At 37.4% G+C, this 20,532-nt stretch overlaps 1 protein-coding gene across 1 annotated transcript in view; it reads left to right on the top strand.

Annotated features, from left to right (window-relative positions):
- grin2bb (glutamate receptor, ionotropic, N-methyl D-aspartate 2B-b) overlaps nucleotides 1-20,532 on the top strand; it is a gene marked incomplete at both ends in the record, with an annotated part of 135,646 nt that overhangs the window by 99,543 nt on the left and 15,571 nt on the right. The window contains 5 exons of the mRNA XM_079812111.1: nucleotides 13,361-13,475; nucleotides 13,728-13,936; nucleotides 14,861-15,032; nucleotides 16,695-16,848; nucleotides 16,955-17,080. Coding sequence (XP_079668237.1) covers nucleotides 13,361-13,475; nucleotides 13,728-13,936; nucleotides 14,861-15,032; nucleotides 16,695-16,848; nucleotides 16,955-17,080 — 776 coding nt within the window. The remainder of the gene's footprint in view (nucleotides 1-13,360; nucleotides 13,476-13,727; nucleotides 13,937-14,860; nucleotides 15,033-16,694; nucleotides 16,849-16,954; nucleotides 17,081-20,532) is intronic.

Here is a 20,532-nt window from a genome sequence, read left to right as displayed (position 1 = left end):
TATGAATGCTGGAGAGAGAAAAGTAGCCGTAAATACGAACCAGAGAAAATAGTTTTGTTCAGAGTCCTCTGGGAGTTCAGGTTCCTCTCAATCACCCTGCAATGCACACCTAGGACCTCACATATGCGTGCACACGCACACACACAAGAAGCTTTTGAATGACAGCCTTATGAGGTGGGCTGAATGAGAACCACCGGACCCTGTAACCCCTCGAGGACTCTAATGATCCGTTTCCACCATGATGGAGACGATTTAAATGGCATTCCAAGATTCTATATTATCATTCTGGAACACCCACCATGCTCTGCGGTGGATCTGTCAGCGATGATGGAGGGCTTTTCAGCTGGATGGGTCATGTTCTGTGATGGTTAAGGGCCTGAAACAGCCTCAAGGGGTTCCTCTGAAGGTCAGCTGAAGGTTTAGGCATGGTTGTAGAAGGTTAGATGAGATACATGTACCCTATAAAGGTTGAGAGCGGGGTTAAATGAGGTTACGTACTTATCTCAGATAAATTGATCGCAAGGACACTGTGTGGATTATTCTTGCGAAAAATTTATTTCATTCAGATTATGCTAGAATTTGAATGATTTAATCAGTTTAATGACTCTTTTGTTCTGAAACTTATTTTAAAGACATTTTCCACATGTTTATAGATATTTGGAATATGGCCAGACAAAATATCATTACCTTAATGCCGCTCTAAAACCCTTTAGTATTATTCGCCTACCAATTTCCAATTTCACACTTTGTTTTTAAAAACCCTTAAAAAATTTAAATTATATATATATATATCTAACAGATTTTCTTTTTTTCTCTTCTTTTTTTAAATGAATTTTAGACATTTGATTATTGTTTTGGAATATTTCAGAAATGATAATCAAGTTTTGGTAATGAGGTTAAAATTTATTTAATTATTTATAATAAAACGCTTCGCGTCGTGACCGCATCACCACCTCGGGTGTGCATTATTATTCTAATAATTCAACGGCCCGTCGTCAATTATTCCTTACTCAATATATTACACTGAAGAAAAAAAAAAGTAAACTCTACTTAACTAAGTTAAGTAAAGTTAACAAAGAAAATAAGTAACTTCAACTTGGCCAGTAAAAGGTGGAGTAATTTCTATTTAGTTGACGTTTCCTTTGTGATACGTTTTACTCAAGCAATATAACACTGAATTAAACCACTCTTTTAAAGTGTATGTTTTACTTAGAAGCATCTAAGTAAATAACACAATAGATATTATGTACACACATATACACAATACACAATGATGGTAACATTCGATTTATCGTTAACTCCAAATTTCATAAAATGACAAGTTACTAAACCAAACACTTGTGTTAAACAGCAAAAAAGTTCTCATCATGCACTAGGGCTTGAATAATTAATAAGGTTTATTGATTATTCAAGCCCTATTGCATGATGAGAACAGCAGTATAAGAAAAGTTGAGTAGGTTTTACTTAATTTTATAACGTTTATATTTACGCATTAATTTCTACAAGCTTGAATTGAGTACTAATATAGAATTTACTTTTATTTTGGCTGAACTAACTTTTTCATGTGGAAATCACATTTGTATTTTATATAGTATTTTTTATCAGTGACTAATAGATGCACTGTAAAAAATTATCATGATTTTAACGGTAAAAGACAAAAAATTCTACGATGAAAAACAGTTAATTGGTAACAGAAAGTTTCCATACTATATACGGTGAATAACTGAAATAGATCTAACTTTACATTTATTAATTTTACAGTAATATATACTTTTTTTAAAGTGAAAAATAACAAGTTATTGTGTAATTTACAGTGTAAAAACGTAAATTGACATTCCCAGAATTCCCTGAGTGACACTTCACATTTTATGTGTTTTCATTGAAATAACCATGTTTCTTCTTAGTTTTTTCTAATCAATTATGTACATTAGGGTTTTATGTTGCATCTAATGTTGTTAAATTAATGTTTATTGCATTTTTTAAATTTCATGTGTGTTACCATGATGGTGTTTAGTGTTTGTGTTAATGAGACTGTGCTCCTTCTATATTTTGGTATTGTCCTCCCAAAAACTTTGATTCATCATGTGACTCTCATCACCACTGTGTTTGGTGGTTGTCAGTATATATCAAAGGTACATAACAGATATTAATATTTCAATAGATTGGTCATTTTTATCATTATTTCAGTTAATGATACATGTACATTTTTTTACGGTAAATTTTTACAGCGTACTAGGGCCGATATTGAAGAAAAATGCGATATGCGATATCCTTGTTAAATAATGCGATATTCGATATGCGATACGATATTGCTTTAAGTGTGTAAAATCTATTTAAATTATATAAAAAAAATATTTAAAAACAGAATGATATCATTTGTGTGTTGTTTCACATTCTTTCTGGGAAAAGAAAGCATTGACAGTTCGAGTGTGTAACAAGACACGAAAAAGAACGACTTGTGCGCACGTTTCGGTGTTGGTGTCAGACAGCACAAGAGTGCAAGGAGTTGTTTTTCGCAAGTTATTGTGTTTAATAACTCTTTTTCACGTCAAGCAAGTCACTTAAGTAACAGTCATGTGCCCAGTCTATTCTCTGCTATATTGGTCAACCTAAAACATACACTTTTCACAATGGTGACGTAGCCTATTCAAATCATTCAGATATTGCGTACCCTTGCGATATGCATATTGCGATATGTACATTTGCAATATTTCGATAATTTCGATATATTGCGCAGCCCTACAGCATACACGTAATTATTACAACATAAACCTTTAAATTATACGGGTTTGAACTGTAAAATAGACAGTAAACTAAGTGCTGTCCCATAAAACCTAAAATGTTGCAACTGTATTTTTTACTGTAAAGTTCTGGCAGCCACAGCTGCCGTTTTTTTACCGGAAATTCTGAAAATCTTTTTTACAGTGCGGTGCACATTGTCATACACAAATACAAAACTTCATCATGATAACACATGACACTAAAATAATGTATTTCACTCCAAAACATTATTTAAAGCTTTAAATAACAGGAAATGTTCCATTAGATCTGTTACAACAGGTTTTTACCGCACCACATCTTTTACTATTAAAATGACGTAGTATTAAAATGTATACAATTATAAATAGATAATGTGTGTATGTTTGTTGGTGTGTGTGCATATTTTGTGTTTTCCCTCGCATGTGTGATTGTGTGGCTTGTCTCTCTGATGCTTTGACTCCTCTGAGGTGCTTAAGGCTTGTGAAGCTGCAAGGCTTTTATTCTCCACTTCACTTAATTGTAGCGCCTCAGGCTGTTGAGCTCAGGTTCAGTGGGTGGCCAGTAGACCTGATGCCCAGAAAGTTTAATAAGATGGTTGTGGATGTGTTTATTATGCTTTTGGGCATTGCTGAAAGACGCTGACAATAACTCTTCAGAAGTAGGTCAAGATATCAGTTGTACAATTTTGCTGGTGAACCCATCCGGTTGTCCTTTGGTCTTGCACTCTCTTCTTTCTCAGTTTCTGCTCTCTGTCACACTTTGTTTCGGTCTCCATTTATTGTTTGCTTGTAGAATACAAAATACAAAATGAATAGTCTCTGCCTTAACAAATCATTTGGCTTTTAAGCTCACACACAGCTCAATTCCCAAGGTGTGTTTGTGCGCCTTTACACAGAGAGAAAGTGTGTGTCTATGTTTCAGTTCTATCCATTAGAGTGGTGGTGGTGGTGGTGGTGTATCGCTGTGTTACAAGGCCCACAGGCTTCCCTGGGGAAGGGGTTTGATCATTACATGGTGTCCTGTGTAAGTAAAGGTAATTAATCTCGGGTTCACCCAGGAGCCTATAACTTGCTTTAATTAAAAATGCATACATAAACACACAGACTTCTAGAAAAACCTATACACATTTCCACAGCCCACATCCACTTTCATATATATATATTCTGCACTGTGGGTGGCTGTGAATATGGGAGACCAAAGTATGATTTGATCAGTGCTAATCTGAAATCCTGTTTAGGTTAACTAATATTGTGATGTCATAATACCTCCAGCGCTATAAATCCTCTGCAGATTATTGTCGCCCTCGTGTTGATGATGCATTAAAATAATCCAGTGCTGGTAGGCAAACACTGTAATTACCTCCACCAGAAGCATAACAGCCATGCCTCCCTCCCTCTAGACCAGTGGCCTGTGGTGATCTTCTAAAAATGAGAAGGCAAAGCCCCCTCTTGGTTGGATTTTTAGTTCAATGTAAATTCATGGTTTCCATGTTAAATGCGCATACCATTTACCTGGCATTATCAACAAGCAACTAGTACCATACTATAATATATTTGTGTGTTTATATTAACAATTAACATATTGTCATCATTTACACAGCTTCCATTATTGTACTTCCAAAAAAAGTACAATAATGAAGTAAAAAGCATATTTTATGTGTGATGTATTTGTTGTTATTAATAGTCAGATTATTTTCAGACCATTAGTCAGCTAATCCTCTGCAAACACAGTTGGTGTCATGAAGGTTGCCGACACGGAGATGCTCTCTAAAAATCGCCTCAGTCACAGATCATTTAAAGTAATTTCAAGTTCATTTCGATTCAGATGTGACCAGGAGTGGGGAGTGGGCGAGTAGTTTACTTTTTAATTAGTCCGTCAATTTCCAACAGTTTGACCCTGCAAGACCAATTTGTGAGCTGTTTGCAAACATGATGGGCAGGCGTTATCCCATTGGCAGGGTAATCGACCAATCATATCAGATTTCTTCCGTCCAATAACGTTGCACCTTCCGCAGATCGTTTACTTTAAACTGAAGGTCATTTGCCTTATATAACTCATATGACCTATTTTCCATATAACAAATTTGGCTCAAATTCAGGTGTGATTTTTTTTTCTGCTGAATTCAAAATAAAATTTGAACCTGGGTCCACCAACATACTAAAGGGAAACTGTACCACTACCCCTGAACTTCTTATGTAAAGAACTATCAATTTTTGTGTGTGTTTTGTTCATGCCTTATCTTGCCCAGGACAACAAGTGAGTCAAGACCACCACTGGTGCCTGATCAAAAACAATAGGTGCAAGACACCCGTGGGCTCAGGGGAGGCAAAAGAGACACTGCCTCCTTCTGTGGTTGTCTTTGCTGCACAGTGTTACTTTATAAAAATGAATGGTTTGAACTAGGGTTGGGCCGATAGATGATGCCATCGTCCATTGCCGTCACAACGTTGAGGCATGTTGAGCATCGTGATCCCCCCATCCCTCCCCCCTCCAAACCGTCCGTAAAAAAACACATATGCAAATTATATTTGAATGGATTATTATTGCTGCTTCCATACACACCAGTGTGTGTTTTACAAACTATAAATGTGTTGTTTTACAAGTACTTATGTGTATTTAAATGTCCGAAACCTAAATTAAAGATGTCTGTTGTTGTATATGGCAAGCGCTGAGCGCATCCGTCTCTGGCTCAACGTGAAATCACAGTTTGAATCTGGCAGTTGTCACGTCACTGTACATAATTTGTCCAAGTCTGCTCCGCATCGGTCCTTATGGAGTGTGCACACAGCATTAGCCAAAATCAGAATCGCTGATGACATGAAGATGGAAATATTTTGAATTCGCTTTTATTTTTATAGTTTGAGTCTTTACTTTAATTTTGGAATAAGTTTCAGTAATTTTGTTATGTGCTTTTGTCATTTTTTCAGTTTTTTTTTATTCCTTTTTAGCATTAATTTATTTGAGATTTATATGAGTTTTAGTTTAAGTAATTTTAGGTCCTTATTTTAATGATCTGAGCGCATGGTCTGAAGCGCATGGCGCAGGTGCACTTAGGGCGTGTCTGAATCCGCTTTTGCTAGTTTAACGATGGAAAAAAAGGTCCAAAAGGGTTGTCCGTATTCTCTTAATGATTCATGGGTGTGTTTTGGGCGCAACGCACAATAAACCAATCAGAGTTCCATCTCCCATTTCCCTTAAAAGCAAGTTGCGCTTGCCTTACGCCAGTGGTTCTCAAAGTGTGGTACGAGTACCACTAGTGGTACTCAGGCTGCCTCTAGTGGTACGCAGAAGAATCACTACATAAATTAATTTTAAAACACATACATTTTAATTTAATCTTTATTTTAGTAAAGTTTTTGTTTTACATTTAAGTACAGTACAGACTTTAATTTAACTTTACGACACATTTTAATTTGATCATTATTTAATTATTTAATTTACCTGTATGTAAGCACAGTGCAGTGTTAATGTTCAAACAGTGTATTTACAATGTTAAAGTGGCTGACAACAATAAATATTCCTATTAGGAATAAACGGCCTAGTTTTTGAGCTGTGCAGAGCTGTAGCTGAATAGTTAGGTCCTCTACACTACTGTATTTGAAAGTTGGTCATTATGGTGGTACGTGGAGAGACAAATATTTTCTGAGGGGGTACTTGGTATAAAAAGTTTGAGAACCACTGATTTACACCATGGCAGATTCGCTATTTACATGGCGGAATATAGACACCCTCAACCTGACGAGTCAGTTTAAATACATGTGTGTATTTGCCACGACAATAATAATGCGAGTATTGGCCGTTCTCCTTTATTTATTATGGAAATTCGTAAAAATAACTGTGCAGGTTGTGCACGTTACCTCAGTGATAAAACCTAAAGCTTGTGCATTCAGATTGTGATTTATTCACAATGGAGGGGAGAGTTTTGTGATGGGGAACGCCCTGCTCACGTGGTCCGTAACATGATTGCATGTGGTAAATAAAATCTCATATGCTTGGTATGATAAGAATAAATGCTGCCGTAAATAACGACCCGATTCAAATGTTTATGTGCTTTTCTTCTTTTTATTTTTTGAGCGGTGATGCAATATATTGCTCTTGTAAATACTTGCCAGCATTTAAAGAAATACAAGTCTAGAAATGCATCCAAATTACAGCGAAGCGCAACCGCACGGTGCTCTGCAGTGGTCAAAAAGGACATAAATAGTTAATTTTGAAGTGATATATTCTTGAAAACTCAGAGATGTGGATTCGGACAGCAATTAAATTACCACACGACCTTTGTGTTTGTCTAAAACAGTATGTAATTTGGCCGGGGATTTTTACGCGGGTGGTGGGAGACAGACGGCAATAAAATCACTGACTAGCCCCTGTAAATGATGACAATACCTTCCGACCCCACGAGAAACAATTACCATCCGAATAGGGCTTCAGCCAACTCCTTCAACACTAACGGAGCGAGTTGGAAAGGCTTTAACTTCTGGATATTCGGCAGCGGTGCCACAACGGAATGAATGGCTTCGCTCGCATCTTTCTCCGCCGCCATTACTGAACTACAACTCAAACTAACGCACAACATTAACGTCATCGTTCTCAGCCACTCCCTCTATTCGCTGATTGGACCGGTAAAAATTCTTTCGGAGAAGAAGAATATACCGCAATCCCAGACAAAGTACTGTAGGAAAATGAAAATTGAGCGGAAGTAAGTAGGAGGGTGGAGCCAGGCTAGTTTTCTCACGCTGTCATTGTGTGTTTATTTTGTTATTGAGAGGAAAGCGCACAGCACATATTTACATATTCATCTAAACTTCGCTCTCATTAACACCCACCAACCCGCCAAATGCAGGTGGATTTCTGCAGTGGCCTGTAACGCAGTCACTCCTACAATGTAGTGCAATGTTGTGTTTTTCGAAACATATCGATACTAAAATATATGAACGCTTCCAATACTCATTTTCTGCAGAATAGATTCACAATACCAGCTGTGCTTTCTCGCTCTCTCATCTCTCCGACAGCGAGTTGACACACAAACCCTCACTCACTTGTGCGTTCAAACCGCCATTGTCGAGAGCATCAAAATTCACTCTGGCCGCCCTGCCAATGACGCTGTAGAAAGATTTGTGGACGCTCTGACGTAGATCGAATGCTTGGGTTTTTTTTTAACTGTATTTAAAGGGTCCGCAAAGCAAACAAGCATTGAAGCAGGAGGCATTTGTGCAGACTGATCACAAGTAGGGTATAAGTTAACCTCATGAAATCTTTTAAATGTGAAAGTAAGAAATTGATCAATGGAAAGAACTTAACAATTATAGTTACATGTTTGCTAACGAAATAAACCTATTAAAAGCCATTTGTGTGTTGTGGCTTTTGTGTTCATGGTTAAGTTTATGGGAGTTTAAACATGCAGTTTATAAGAGACGTTTACTAGCCGTGGTCTTTAATTAACATTAACATTAATTTGTGTGCAGCCTACATTACAATAACTGTCCTGGTTGAAGTGCAGCATTAATGCAATTTGTCAAATTGGTGTTGTTTAGAGCAAACTAATTGCATTCCTGCTGAAAAACAAGCATTCTAGCTCAAAAATAGGAACTAGGAACTTTGGGGTGGTACTCGGTGTGTTTCGACCACAAGAATCAGGGTCTAAATGAAGTTCCGGGTAAATATTTCCCCCTCCGAAAGTCCCTGCTCGCGAGGTAGTACTTTTTCAAAGTTCAGGAACTTTCGGGGGTGGGACTTGGGCGCCGAACATGATGATTGGTTGAGTTCACGCAGCATTTTATGTCAACCGGCACTTTTAAAAGTCTTTTGCGAGGTTCGTTCTGCGTTCAGTAAATATCATTCTTGCTCTTTCTGTCTGATGGCGTGCGTTCGTCTCAGCAATCTCACGGTCAATGTCCGTAATAGCTGATAATAACAAACGTTGTCTTTATTTTAAATCTAGCTTTCAGAATATGCTTTAGTATCAGTGCTCGTCTTTTTTCCGCCATTTTGTTAGTTACCTCTTTAGTAAACCAATACATAACCAGCAAAAGCAGCGCTGCTTGCATCTCCCCCATACTTGTTATTGTTGCAGACAGTGTTGCGCAAAAATTATTACTGTCCGTCGCTGACTGGGAGAAGCAGTCGTGCGCAGTCCTACATCACCGGACTAATTTGCCTAATCTTCACGGTACTTTAGACCGCAGTGGACACTAATGTGGTCGGAACCAAAGTTTACAGACTGCGTTCTATGGAATTCTCTGAAGCGGAGCACTTCTACATTCCGATTGGTTGCCGCCGAACCGTGTTATAGCTCATTACCATAAAGTTGACCTGATTTCAACGCCCAAATCGTCCCAGACGGCTCCCATTGAAAATGAACGACTTCCAGCCACTTTGATGCTCTCGCCACTGGCGATGTGAACGCACAGTCACTCGTTTCATTTGCTCAGAATGAATATTGTTGCTGTCACAGGGCTTGAATTTCAGCATGGCATTGCACGTATTGTGCATCATTTTACTCATTTCCCCAGATTTTGTGCTCACACCCAAAGTGCACACACATAAAGCCACCTCTCAGTTTGTTTTCGCTGCTTAAACAGTCAAATACACACAACATAATGTCAAAATGCCAGTCTTGGCGAGTACTCACAAGAGAACGTAAACAGTTGAGAAAGAAAACGCATGTGTAACAATATAATGGATCTGTGTGTCAGATCTTAAAAGTGACAGCAGCTGCCTGCTACCAAATTATGAGATAATGTTAAAAATATATGGTATTTTTTTCCCTATCGATGTATCAATGTCAAAATTGTGGCCAATGAAATTGCTGAGTGGCTAGTAACTTTGGAAAACCACTAGCCACAGTGGCTGGTGAGCAAAAAAGTTAATGTCAAGCCCTGGTTACGTGTGCACGAGTTGCTGGCTGCAGTTCACTTAACGGCCACCGGTGTCGCTAACAACAAGGGTTTCTGAACTCTACATAGCCCCTTTAAGTTTAAGTTTTTCATGTAATATTTATATTTTCTTTTATTGTAATCAAAGAAATGTTTTACCTTTAGTTAACAATAATAACACTTGCTCCTCTTGAGGAAATACCCCTGCAGCAGACAAGACGTTAATGAAATAATCATATACAGTCCTCACCTCAAGTTTTCGATGGCTGTTAAAGCTGTTCCCTGTCGACCTGAGAGGTGATTTCACAGCCTTGACAAGTATAACGAAATGGTAAAGTGTCAAGCACGATATTATGTCAGGGCCAAAATTATACATGAGAGGAAACCCTTGAATGTAAGATCAAGTAATTCATAGACCCTTGAATGGTTGCGCTTTTAAATGTACGAGTGTGCGTACGGTAAATCTGAAGACAAGTTTTTCAATGTCAGATCAATGCTAGAACTGAAAAATGTCGTATACGATAAATCTGGTTGTCTGTCTTGTCGATATTGATCTGTTTGTATTTATAGCGACAGATAAATGGGTCTCTGCTGCATCATGCGTCTCGCTGTAAGTACAAAAGATGCTACCTCTCTCTCCATGTCTCTTCCTCTCACTCTCTCGGGTGAGATTACTGTTCCCATGGCAACACAGCAGATTGCTTGGAGATTGCTATGGTTGTGGGCACCATGGTAACGCATTTTATATGCTGGTGGGTCTCTCTCTCTCCCTCTCTCTTTCACACACATCCTCTCACTTTCATTCTATCTGTTGGCAGTTTGGGGTTGTACACGTACTTGCTCATGTCAGGAATCAAAACAGTCTTCCCTAACACACCCATTTGGGAATTGATGGTGTACGCTTCTGTGAGATTGTAGGTTAAACGGATCAAATGTGCACTTAACTATTGCAGTTTAAATGTCTAAAATACATTGCGAGTCTTTTAATACCAGTACCTGCTAGTGGATGCTGTAACTACACCATTCAGTGGGTAAATAACGTATTTTTCCATTGACGACCCCTATGTTTTCTGACTAAATCCATTTTTGCGAACAAAATATAGTCTGATTTGGACTCAACGTTGTCATTTTCCTGCGCCTCCCGAGGACCCATGGCACTTTACTTTCAAAGCCTCCTCTGTCAGATGGGCAACTACCATTGAGATGAATGGCAATGCTAACGGTTAGCTGTTATAGACCTCCTCACAGGAGCCTCTCTATTTGTATATTTCTCTTTCATGTTCTCTCGTTTAGAGAAGATATTTATTTCTTGTGTGGTGAGTCGTTTTCATGAGGCCGATTGTTGTCATGGCGACGACAGCCCACAGATGGAGGCAAGAGAGCGAGGAGTGCAGCAGAGAGTTTTCACTGGCTCTGACACAAAACTTGTTGACACACATACACACTCATGTTATGATGAAAATCTGCGCGCTTATCGCTGCTCAAGGGCACAAACACACATGCACCTGACTACAGACTGATTTACAGTCACTGCCTAAATTGGGTCAGTTCTTCTACGTCATAAATTTGACACCCTGATGGCAGAACATCTTACAACTTGTCCATGTGATTCATTTTCATGATGATTTACTGCTGATATAATTTATTATTTGGGGGATTTTTATTTTGTGTTTTTGACACAGTAGGGTGAACTAATGAAAAGGGAAAATAAATGGAAAAGGCACAGTTTCTTATGTATCTGTAGGGAAGACTGGGGCTAGTTTTCAAACATAATATTTCTCTGTCTAGGTTTATTTTTTATGAAAGTCAGTTCCTGTATAGGCACATAACTTAAAGTCTTGGCTGCAAAAGAAGTTAGCGAACATTTCAACTGTTATTGCCCAGGAAAAACAGATTTAGTTCATTTAACAAATATTTCATGAAACATTTCATGAAATAGCATAAAATGTAATGTAAAAAAACAAAATCTATATAATATTTGAAATAACTATAATTCACTTTATGTATACAGATATACCAAAAATTCAAAAAGAAAAGATACATTTGTGTAGTACGCTGAAAGAATTTGGTGTAGGATTTACAATTTTCATTGGAAATTACAACAGAGAATTACAAAGAATCAGCAAATAAAAGTATAGATTTAAAGTATCAAATGTATAAAGACTGAAATAGTAATTTCTTGTAAATGTACTCCACTAATCTTAATCTAATCACTAATCTAAAGTTTTATTTACAACTTTGAAAAAAGTTCATGTTGCTCTTATTACAACTGGCCATGTTCTCCCCTAATGAAAATTGTTTAATGTTTCTGATGGGTTTTATTTTATTTCATTTTTCTTTTCTTTTTTTATTATCGTATTTGTGTTTATATTTATATACTATAAATCTTTATTTCTTTTTCTTCTTATTATGAACACACATATCAAGTAAGTGGCAAATGCTGAAGCTGTGGCCGAGAATACTAAGAAGTCAAGTGCTAAGTTAGATCTCAAGGGCAACAAGAAGAACAACACATTATACGAATGCTAAAACATTGTTTATGCAGTACAGATGTCTAAGTGCTAGATGAGGTCAGTAAAGACGAGTCACTGGACTCAGTCCATTAAGCGCTGCCCAAATTTGTCTGTGGAGTAGGTTAGTGACTCGAAAGAGGTTAATTACAATAGAGGTTAATTACAACTCGAATGAAAGCATTCTGTATGAACTTGGAGATGTTATTTGGCAAATTCGGGTGGGCCGGTGAGGAAGAATCAAATGTACTCTGTGATTAGATGGCAGTGCAGGGTGGTCTGATGTAGACGGAAATAAATTAAAGGACCAAGTACTGAGCCATGGGGGACTCCAGGGTTGAGGGGCAGAAACTGAGGCTTTCTTTCTAACTTAGTATGAACTGTTATTAAAGGAGGAAATAAACCAGTAAATTAGCACTGAAATGAACAGTTTGTGGTTGACCATGTCAAAAGCTACAGGCAGATCTGTACAGGGTCAATACGCTCTACCTGGTAAGGTTGTGGGACAAGATTTAATTCCTAAGCGATAGAGGTCAAGCATGCTGTTTTAGGAAAAAGGTTGACATTTGGATGAAACTGTTCATCATGCAATGCTTGCCGTCTCATCCACAGTATCCAGTACAAGCAAATAGGAAGCCAAACTGCTTCAAGATGCAACAGCGTTCAAATAATGACCTTATAAACTAGTTTAAATGTGCTACTTCCAAGAAATTAGCATTCTTGGATGGCTTACTTGAAGGCTAAGATATCAAGTATTAGAAAAAATCTGGCATGTAATATTACTCACTTCTAATAAATGGTATTATTAACTTAATATTATATTGGGCTCATGACTATTGTATTTTGTGATTGTGAAAGTCATAGCAGTTCCTCAAGACTCGATTTAAACTCGTGGATTTAAAAGTCATAATAATGGTTTTGTGACCAGGAGGCTGCCAGATTCACATTTGCCATTGTGAATATTATTTGCTACAGCCTCTAGCAACAACAGCTTTCCTGCATTATAAATGTATGTGGACATGTGCGGATAGTGTACAGAAACCCATACACTATAACTGGAAAGCCATGTACTGTAAAATGCTGACACTGAGGGATCCTGTAGATTGCTTTGACTTGTTCTGAAAATATTTGTGGTGAACAATAACGGAAGGTGCCTTTGTGTTAATAACCCTCAAATGTGCTTGGTCTGATATATTCCCTTTGTTTTCTCTTCAGATACCTCATGAATGTGACATTTGAAGGGCGCAACCTCTCTTTCAGCGAGGACGGTTTTCAGATGCACCCAAAGTTGGTTATTATACTGTTAGATAAGGAGAGGCAGTATGACAGGGTAGGTATCGCTCCCCATTTCTCTTTTTCTCTCTTGATTTCTCTTAACTCATGACTGCACAGTTCCCTGATGTAATTACCAACCTTCATTTACTCTTTATCTCTCTTCATCTTAATTCAAGATTTCTGCCGTCCTCAAATTTAGCCCGCACTAATCCAATCTCAGCCACTTCAACCTCAACACCCTCTCATTATGTCACTTGTTATCCCTCTCTCAGCTTCTGCTCATCTTGCCCTCTTTGCACTTTCGCAGGTCGGTAAATGGGAGAACGGGTCTCTGACGATGAAGTACCACGTGTGGCCTCGGTTCGAGCTGTACTCGGATGCTGGGGAGCGAGAGGATGACCACCTGTCCATTGTTACGCTGGAGGAGGCTCCGTTTGTTATTGTGGAGGATGTTGACCCCCTCAGTGGCACCTGCATGAGGAATACAGTGCCGTGCAGAAAACAGCTTAAACTCATGTGAGAATCGCACAGGAACAGTGCAGATGTTCAGGAAATGAGCTGCAGCTTGGTTCAAAGTTCAGATTCGTCCCAGATTTCACAGTCGATATTGAAAAACGTTGGTTTAATCGCAGATGAATATTGTGGGGTTCAAAAATCTGGGACCACAAGCAAAATATGAGAGTCAAAATTTAATTTAAACCTGGAAATAAACAGAATACCAATACTAAGAAATACAGTGAATGTTTCACCACACTGTATGTCTGTATAGATTTGTTTAATCGTGTCAAGATTGATAAAGCTAAATAATATAGGTCAAATATCTTAAATCTAAAATCAGTCATTGTATGAGATCAATCATTAATCTTGACTGCCAAAATGCAGATTGTCTCATTAGAGCACTGAGTACAGATACTTTTCATATTCAAAGTGCTCTGTCACTGTCAGGACTTGACTCGAGTATATCATGTATTATGAAACACCATATTTGGTGTTTATGGTATTGTACAGTTGATTTACTGATTTACTCGATTGGATTAAAACTGGTATTTCGTGTCTTTGTAATATAGATTATTAAATATCTGTTAAATTACTGTTAAATTCATTAAGCATTCTTGTGATAAATTGCTGCTAAAACCCATTTATTGTGAGAAATGATCCAAGATTAGTGTGAATTTTGACAAATTTAAGTCGCCTTGTACTATTGCAGTCAATGCACATGCACTGCAATAGTACATGCAGTGTTCATTAATCATTTTGATGTTATGTTGACTCATTGATTGATTTTTTCAGATGCAGATTCATAATGAAATGGTATTTTGATCAAGGAATTAATAAACAGCTTAAGCCAAATTTGTTGAACGTCTTCACTATTTAGAAAAATAACTTCCCGCGCTAACATTAATCTTCTCACCTTTTTCTTCCTGTTTTTTCTTACCCTAGAAATCAGACAGGAGATTCAGGGATCTACATTAAACGCTGTTGCAAGGGCTTCTGTATTGACATCCTCAAAAAGATCGCCAAGTCTGTAAAATTCACCTACGATCTCTACCTGGTGACCAATGGGAAGCATGGCAAAAAGATCAACGGCACATGGAATGGCATGGTTGGAGAGGTTCGTTTCAAAATGCTATTAGTAAACACCTAGAGTAGGGGTTCGAATAGGCTGTTTATCATCCAAGAGCTTGCTGGATCAATTTTCTACCTTTTCTGCCTTATTGCAAATGAGAGGAGCATATCAAAATTGTATAGTTTTGGTTCTCACACTGTCACATAATAATTTGGTCAAAACAGTTTAAGAAATGTTGTTAAATGACTGGAAATTTTGTGATTAAAAGGATCAGGAAATGTTGCGAGCCAGACTCAAACTCACATTGCTTGACTGAGCACTATGGCTCCAGTGTTATTTTAGTATCGTTGATATACTAGTATCGTTTTTGTTAATATTTTTAGTTATATTTTCTGTTTTCATTTTAAAATGTGCTATTTTTTATTGTGTTTCAGTCATCTTTATTTGTTTTTAAATATGTATAGTTTTTTTAAGTTTTAGTTATTGTATTAATTTAGTATTTCTTTGTTGATTTTTCTTATTTCAAGTGATGGAAATGTTTTTTTTTATGGTTTTAGTTAAAGATAATGTGCAATAACCACTTGGACATGGCTCTATGGATTCCTGATTATGTATTATTTTCAAAAAGTGAAATTCTGAACAGTATCTCTCATGACAAGAACAGATGAAAGAGAGAGAAAATGTGAGCAAGTGAGTTTGCACAAGCCCAAGGGAAAATACAGCTGGTGCATTAATTCAGATGAGAAATAATATGAGTTACCGGATCATATGTAAATCCACAGTTGGAATGAATGTTATGCAGTTCCCTTTCTGTCCTAGTCATATGAATACTCTCAGAACTGCACCACATTTGGAGTCGCAGACTTTTAGTAGCTTGCTTTATGTTTACTTAATGTCTTTACGAGATCTGATGCTCCAAGACATGTTCGTTTTCAGAGATAGATGCTATAACGCAACACAAACTCAAACAAATATGCAAAAAACAGTCTCATATTTTGAAAAGACAGAGAAAGGAAATAGGATATGGAATAGCACTACTCAACATTCAGCCTGCAGGGCTTTTTTGCGGCCCGCATGTTTTTCGAGATTCGGCTGTACACCATGGTAAACCCACAGTGCAATTTTAAAAATCTGACAACAAGCGGAAATCTATAGTCCACTCTGCAAACCGTGCCACAGACGAGCGCTTACAGTACAGCTTCATTGATTATAATGGAAGCCATTTAGTTTTTATGTGTGACTGTGTAAGTGTGTAATACTCAGTAGCATCATTAATATAACAGAAGCACTATAAAAATTAGGAGTGTAGCACTGGAGGCTAAAGGGATCCGGCTTTGTGGCCCCTTGAGTAGTCCTGATGTAGACAATCACCTTATTAACTCTGTTTTGTCCCATTTTCCTATATCACCAGAGGCCTCTTATATGTAACTCTAAATATACCTGGACAAGTGATGGGTTTGGGGAAGTAGTGATTAGGGAAAGGTTGAAAAGAAGGAGAAACGGCTATTAAAAGCTACTGCGACCCAGAGTAGGAAGTAACCTGATTTCAGCTTTCCTTGTTAGTTTTTTTCTTCATGGTTTTCTCATTCACTAGTTCCCGTTTTATCTGTCTTTCACCTTTTTCTTTTCACACTGTTATCTCCCTCTGTCATGGCATGCCTGGACTAGTACAAGATGGCCATAACTGTCCCTTTTCGTCATGTCTAGGTGGTGCTTAAGAATGCCCACATGGCAGTGGGGTCCCTGACCATAAATGAAGAGAGGTCAGAGGTCATTGACTTCTCCGTGCCCTTCATAGAGACAGGGATTAGTGTCATGGTCTCTCGTAGCAATGGCACAGTGTCTCCTTCTGCCTTTTTAGGTAAGTACTAAATACACATTGTAAGGGGATTCAAGATAAAATTCCACATTCAAGTGCACTCTTCATTAATAATTTGTCTTCCCTTCTTTCTTTCTTTTGCTCTCAGAGCCCTTCAGCGCTGATGTCTGGGTAATGATGTTCGTTATGCTGTTGATAGTTTCAGCCGTGGCTGTCTTCGTCTTTGAGTACTTCAGTCCTGTTGGCTATAATCGCTGCTTGGCAGATGGACGAGGTCTGCACACACATATAAATCTATCACCCTTATAACATGTGGTATATATAGATTTATGTCTTCATTTTCTAGCCATCTATAAATTAATATAAATATATTTATTGCAGTCTTTTTACAATATAATTTTATGTTTACAGTATAATATGCTTTTTTCAATTAAATCTAATAAATATATTTGTCTATTATATTTATATATATATATGTGTGTGTAAATAGATACATTTATTTATTTTTTTATATATTATAATATATTCTTATTAAAATTATATAAATGTGTGAATTACGGCTGGGCGATATGGTAAAAAAAATTAGCGCAATAGCATTTTTCATATCAGTCGAATCATTATTTCTTTAAAGTTTAAAGGCAGATTTTTGCTCCTGAGTGAAAGTTGTAGAAAATCCAGACAGTTACATGTGGTTTTAAACTACTTTTTATTGTCAGAACATGACAAACATAACACTTAACACAAAATTTTTCCAGCCATATTTCCTTAACATAATACAGTGGTGGCCAAAATTATTAGAAGAATCTGAAAATATTGACCTTTTTTGCCTCTAAAACATGATTTCATTTGAATGATGGTTGCTCTGATCATCAAATATCAGATGAAGTCGTACTGTTTTTATCCACTTTTAACTTTAATGTTTGGTATGTCCACCTTTTTGCAGCAATTACAGCAGCACATCTCTCTGGCATAGTGTCAATATATTTCCTCTGAGAACTTCAACACTAATGTTATCCCATGCCTTCTGCAACTGAAGCCAAAGGCTTTCCTTTGAATGTACAATAGATCTGTCCAGTTTATTTTCCAACTCGCCCCAAATGTGCTCGATGGGGTTGAGTGAGGTCCGGACTTTGAGGGGGCCAGTCCATCATTTTCAATGTTCCAGCAGATTCCTTCCGTCGCAGGTAGTTCCGGCAATAGTTAGAAGAATGTTTCGGGTCATTGTCCTCTTGGAAAATAAATCCTGGCCCAATAAGACAACTCCCAGATGCCAAATCTAATTATAATTATTTTGGCCACCACTGTAAATATCTTAATAATCTTACAAAAATTATTTCTTAGTTTCTGCATGTTCTAATGGGTGATATTGTTTCAAGTCCTGAAACAGGTTTGTGTTTCCTGACTATCTTAGGCACAGTTTGCAGTGCAGGCTGCAATATTAAGAATATTATGTGCTTTGTCTCTTAGGATGCAGATGTACATTTACGTTTATTAACAAAAACAGTAACATCTGTAAAAATCGTATTTTTATATTTTGAGTTGTATTAAAATGAACTATTGGTCTTCCATAGTAGCATACATTTAAAGCATGATAGCCACAGTTAAACCCTGCATATAGCACCTCAATGCCATGGTAAAATGTTACCATATGGTTTCTATGGTATTTGTATAAAAACAGTTTATACAACTTATAATTATTATACAAAAGTTATACAACCTAAATACATTTGGTATAAATGCACAAACACTGTAGCTTAATCACAAAAAATACTGTAATTATATTCCATTACTCCTTTAATACATGTCTACATTAGGCCTGTCACGATAACAAATTTTGCTGGATGATAAATTGGCCAAGAAATTATTGCAATAACCGATAATATTGTCGTTCTGAGACCATTTTCATCTAAAATAATGATAATGGCAAAATAATGCAGGTACACCTTTTCAAAGATCAATACACTTTTATTTCTAAAGACTATTTAGCACTGAAAACCTTTTAAAAATCCACAATAAATGAACAAAACAACCAAAAACAATAAAAGCAATGGACTCTCAGTCTGTTAACAAAAAATGCACTTGAATAAATACCAAAAACAATAAATAAAATGGATGAAAACTGCAACGGATGATTGTGTTTTAGGTGGTGGCACGGTTTACAAAACCCACGGTTCGTATCACGGTTTTAGGGTCACGGTTTTCGGTTCTGTACGGTTCTTGTTGTTGTTTTTTCTTTTAATCGTTAACACTCCAGAAATGTACTTCAGCATATGATATTTAGCTTAATTATCCACAATTTAGGATACAGTATATAAAAAAATTGTTATATCATGTAATCATGCACAAACTGAATTTGACTTGACTTTAAGCACATTATTGGGACCATCTCTGAGGAACGCTAGGTGAGATTTTGATACAGCAAGAGAGAAGACATTGATGACATGCTTTTCATTTATTTGGCAAAAAAAGGAGAATATATATTGCTATCTCTACAGGAACTTATGTGCCTTTTTAGCGCACAAAGATTGAACTTGAAGCACACAAAGATTAAGCTAAAGAATTAACTTGCATATATCAAACTGCCAACTTCAGTGTAGCTTTAAAGCCTTGTTTAAACTCGACATGTCCGCACGAGCACGAGGGTGCGAGTGGCAAAAATGACGTCAACGCGGAGCGGGTGGTAGTGCGTGAGACCCCGGCTGCGTCCCAATTCGCCTACTTATACTATGTCCTAAAAGTATGTACTCTTTTTGTGAAGAAAAAGTACATACTTTTGAGTGTGTAGCAGAAAAGTATGCAAGCTTTGGGACGTACTACTTCATCATCTTTAACGGACTCTGTTGCTTAGTTATGTGTCCCGTCACCGTTTAAACTGCCCTGTCAATCATCGTCACAGTTCAAATCCTCCACATTCAATTTAATTTCCTACCGTATTGGAGAGAAATATAGTAGCACGTTGATCTGCCATTCGTGGGTCTTTAATGTAGAGACTCCTCTCATGTGTTTTCAAAGTTAATGGCCAAACGTATCATTACAAAAGTTCTCAATGCTGTTGCAGGTGAAATATAATGTGGCTAACATTGAATAAATATCTTTAGTCAGGTTAAATACTGATAATTGCTCACTCAAGCCCCTTTATCTAATCCTCTCTACTTAGCCGTCAGAATCGCGTAACCGTCATGTTTGTAGTTTTTTAACACTTTTTATCCGCGTTTGTAGTTTTCGCAATGGGTTGTGGGCAATATCAGCCGTTAGAGTGCGCATCGATCTGCACTTCATATTCTGACCGGAAATAGTAGACCATCCGGGAATCTTTGGAATACTCTTTTCAACATACTACGATTTGGGACATACTAATTCTTTTTTCGAATACTATTTAGTACGGATAGTATGCAAATTGGGACGCAGCACCCATTTTGCTTGGCGGTGTGCATGTCAAATTTTGCGCGCGGCTCCGCAACCGAAGAAGCACGAGTTCCAGGCGAATCGGGCCGAGCATGACGTCTCATCACGCCGGCACCCAGTCTGCGCGTCGAGTATAAACACCTCCCCAAATGGACGAGGCGCACGCGCACGGTCAGCGAGAGAGAGAGAGAGAGAGAGAGAGAGAGAGAGAGAGAGAGAGAGAGAGAGAGGAAAACAAATAAGCATGCAAATGGAAATTATCGCGGCCGGAAAAATTATTGAGCTCATTTTTTTTTATTGTGCGATTTAATTTATTTATTG

This window comes from Gobio gobio, assembly GCF_949357685.1.
Source record: "Gobio gobio genome assembly, chromosome: 3".
NCBI classification, from domain to species: Eukaryota; Metazoa; Chordata; class Actinopteri; order Cypriniformes; family Gobionidae; genus Gobio; species Gobio gobio.
This window is presented reverse-complemented; position numbering and strand designations above follow the sequence as displayed.